The 4,029-nt window shown below is 41.0% G+C and overlaps 1 protein-coding gene across 1 annotated transcript; it reads left to right on the top strand.

The window, feature by feature from the left end:
• The first annotated feature begins 2,449 nt into the window (after positions 1 to 2,449).
• Positions 2,450 to 3,794, top strand: LOC134165495 (claudin-8-like). Its single transcript, XM_062622335.1, has one exon. The coding sequence runs from the start codon at positions 2,638 to 2,640 to the stop codon at positions 3,292 to 3,294; it is 657 nt and encodes a 218-aa protein (XP_062478319.1). The 5' UTR covers positions 2,450 to 2,637; the 3' UTR covers positions 3,295 to 3,794.
• Positions 3,795 to 4,029: the final 235 nt, after the last annotated feature.

Genomic DNA, 4,029 nt, shown 5'->3' with positions numbered 1-4,029 from the left:
CCAGGGACTCATTGGCATTTAAGAGGCTGACGAGATTTTCCAGTCCTCATGAGTTTCCAAGGCATTGGTAGGGTTTCTTGACTTTTTTAAAAACCTATCTCCTGTAACTCATTTTCATTTCTGAAATTTATGTTTAGGTTTCAGATCTGCCATTTACTGGTTTTCTTTTCCTGCTTCCTTCTCACCAGGCTTCAATAACAAGAACATTCTGCCACTGGACCATACATGCTGCAGTATAGCCTGGGTGTTTCGCTCTTAGGCCTACACGTACACGGGATGTCACTCACCATAGGTACTACTTCAGATTAAAGATCAAAAAATCACTCAACCATTTAGCACTGTCTGGAAATATTATTACACAATCAGCATATGATGCATTTTAATAGTATTTCTGTGAGCAGTTTATCTTCTATAAAAACTATGCCCTGACTGTCACAAAGTGTAATTTTATGCATGACCTCAATGGCTGAACCTCCCAGAGTCATGTAAGAAAAAATGACTTCAGAGTAATCCTGCTAGATAAGGTAGTCGGATAAACAGATTCAGGGCATTAGGCATGATCTGTTCTCCAGCTGTGTACACCTTCAAGTGCTGGCTGCCTTAAAACGTTGCACAGATTTTTTCTGCTAAAAAAAAACCAACATTCAAACGCTAGTTTTGAGAGGGCTTTTTCATAATAAGTTGATTTATCTTTTTTCAAGTTAAAATAACAAATCAAAAAACAGTTTTGAGAATTCAGAGGTAAAAATGCCCTATAGGATGAATGGAGACTGCGCTCAGGTTAAATAGCACCGGTCTTGTATGCAGTCATCTTATAAAGGAGCAGTCTCCTGCCAGAGAAAGTTTCTTTCAGACAGGTAACCATCTGTGAGTTCTAATTTCATCTCTACCACCTCCTTCTTCATGGTATCAAGCGCCTCCACTTTTCTGCATCATGGGATTCTTTTTTATGTCTGCAGAAGAGTGATGCAATATTCATCTCCCTATGAGAACAAATCTGATAATGTATTTAGTTTCTAAAGGTTACATTTTACATCTTAGCTGAAGGCAGTTTCATTCTCCAGATTCCTGCTAGAAGACTTGAAGGCAAAAATGACTTGCCCAGATGCCTTGGGAGTGTTTTCCACATGGGCATTTAACATTATACCATATAACTTGCACTATCTGGCATGCCTTCCTTAGAGAAAGGAAGAAGGAGATTTTGTGGGCTGTGAGTGGTTTAGGTGGGCAATTCATTTTTTGTGGGCTTTAGCTTTTGCCTTGTAGTCACCTAAGGCTGTAATTAAATTAATGCCATCAAAGGCAATGTCTGATATTTCCAAACACACAAAGCCCACAACGCTACAACCCACAAGCAATTGAAGAATACGTCTTTCTTCAACAGCACTTCTACAGGTCTTTGTGGCCTTTGGGTGCCAAAGTCTTTTTATTATACTAACCTGCATCAGTTCAAAGAGCTGGAGTAACCAAAAACACATCCATTTCGACAACACCCAGGAGTTGTCATCATATAGTGATGTCTCAAAGTAGGGAGAAGGAAGTATAAAAGCCATAATGCAGCAGTTATTCCTAACTTGCCCAAGGCAAATCAGCCTTTTGCATGTATTTTTTGTCCAGGCTTGTAGCGATCTGTGCGGTCTGAGAGATATGCCTGTGGGAGGGATCATCTCTGACTTCTTTCAAGCTGCATTTTACACTGAAAGAAAAGCTCATCCTTTTCACATTAGACAATTGCCCTCAACCCTTCCTAGTGTTACCTGGCGAAGACTATTAGTATGAAACATAATGAGAACAGTATCCTTCTAATAGGGAGAGCCTCATAGAAGATTGTTTCCTAACAGAGACCTTACTTGTGGATTCAAAAGCAGAAACTGTGAAACTCTGCCAGCCATTTTCTTTGTCGTCCTTGTGAATTATGCAGCTAGTAAAGCTTTGATGTTGATTGGAATACTTGACTTTCCTGTACCTGTCTAATATCATGATTATACTTTTGTATTTGATCAAAATGAGGAATCTACATTAAAGAGGTACACCAACTACCTCCTAGCTTGATTAAAAAAAAAAATCAGATGTTTCTACAGGGCTGTAACACTTAGAAAGTAAGTCCCACTCCACGTTCAAGTTTAGCTTTTGTCATAAGAACAACTGTAATGGCCTATTTTACATAATATTGTAACAGATGGAAGTTCAGTCTTTCATCCTAAATTTCAACATAGCTCCAAACTTGCAGTTAAGAAATTACTGTCGCTACAATTAGGTACCTTTAATTGAATCTCTGACACTTACTTAATTATAGCAGCACTACAGACACACTATGAGAAGCAGTAAAATCAACTATGACACACCCCTCCTAGTTGCCCATTGGATGGAAACTTGCTAGGCTTGATGGGTAGGTACTGTAGTCAGAGGGGATTTAAAAGCAAATGAATATCAGGTCCTCCTAGCCAGTCAGAAATGGATTTCTACCTGTTTGAACCTCAGGATGGAGCAAGCTGCTTTTAAAGCACTCTAAGGACCTGCCTTATGAGGAAACTACTGGAGAAAATATTTCCTTTCATATTTCATATTTCTTCTATGAAAAAGTGATTTTGGAAGACCTCCTAGGCCACCTTGCTTGAGGTGTCTTTCAGAAGAAGCATGGCTTACTTTGTGTTACAAATTGCTGGTCTAATACTTGGAGGTATCGGCATGGTTGGGACTTTGGCAGCCACATTTATGCCACAGTGGAGAGTTTCTGCCCACATTAATGGAAATATTGTGGTGTTTGAGACCATCTGGGAAGGACTGTGGATGGCCTGCGCCAGTCAGCTGGGCATCAGGCTGCAGTGCAAATTCTATGACTCTATCCTGTCTCTTTCCCCACCCTTGGAGGCATTCAGAGCCCTCATGTGCACTGCAGTGGTCCTGTCAATCATTTCCTTTTTGTTGGCCATTGTTGGTGTGAAGTACACTCGCAGGAACAAGGGCATCAGTATCTTCATATTGGCAGCTGGACTTTCCTTCCTACTGACCGGTATCCTTGTTCTGATCTCTGTGTCCTGGAGTGCAGGTAGCATCATTCGCGACTTCTATGATCCAAATGTCCCTACGCCACTGAAACGAGAGCTAGGAGCTGCTCTATATGTGGGGTGGGTGAGCAGTGCACTTCTCATCATTGCGGGAGCAATGTACTCTATCTTCTGGTGCTGGGCTGATGCATCCTTAAAATCCAAGTATCCATCGCTTTCTTGTCACAGTTTTCGCAAACCTAACGTTTCAGGAGGGCCATCCCCAAGTGTGCATGCCTATGTGTAGTTGCTACATGTGATCTTTCTGCTTAGTATGTCAATATGTACTGGTTGACTTCAGTATCTAATTAAACTGTGAATCTGTAATGGAGGGGCAATTTAGTTCATTTGCTATTTACTATTGCCATACACATCTGCTCTCTGCCATGAATACAGGGCATATTATCACATGGGCATTACGTTAGAGCACAGTCAGAAGAAAAATCTAACCATTTTATGGGAATGAAGAACGGCATGGGAACAGCAGCAGCCAGAAGTCTCTCAGAGAAGACAAACAACATATGATTGGACTGGAAGGCAGGCAGCTGCTGTGCAGTAGCACCATTGCCCTCCCCTAAACCCATGATGTGTAAAGAGGGCAGTGCATTTTACTCTAGGGTAAAGTCTTCGTAAGGATTGCTTTAGGACAGTAGTGAGCAGAATGGAGTTGGCAGCATGGCTGAAGCAGCTGTTGAATGAATGGAGAAGCTGCCAGCGATCTAACTTCCAATATCGGCACACAAATGATCATGCTTTCCCATGAGAAGCCTCTGTGATTGACTATGGATTTCATTGATGCTTTTGGAGTTGTATCCTTGTTATTTCTTCTGCAGGGCACAGAATCTAGCTCATGAAATAATAAAATTTTTAAACACTTCGCCAGATTTTGCCATGAATGTGTTATTTTCCCGTTGCTTGTGCTGTCTCTTTTTTTTTTTATGGCTTCTCCTGTTCTATAGGTAGCATCTACTCTTCTATAAAA

This window comes from Pezoporus occidentalis, unplaced genomic scaffold (assembly GCF_034315485.1).
Source record: "Pezoporus occidentalis ecotype Australia unplaced genomic scaffold, CSIRO_AGI_Poc_V1 ctg24, whole genome shotgun sequence".
NCBI classification, from domain to species: domain Eukaryota; kingdom Metazoa; phylum Chordata; class Aves; order Psittaciformes; family Psittacidae; genus Pezoporus; species Pezoporus occidentalis.
Note: the sequence above shows the minus strand (reverse complement) of the source record. Positions and strands in the feature narration are given on the sequence as shown.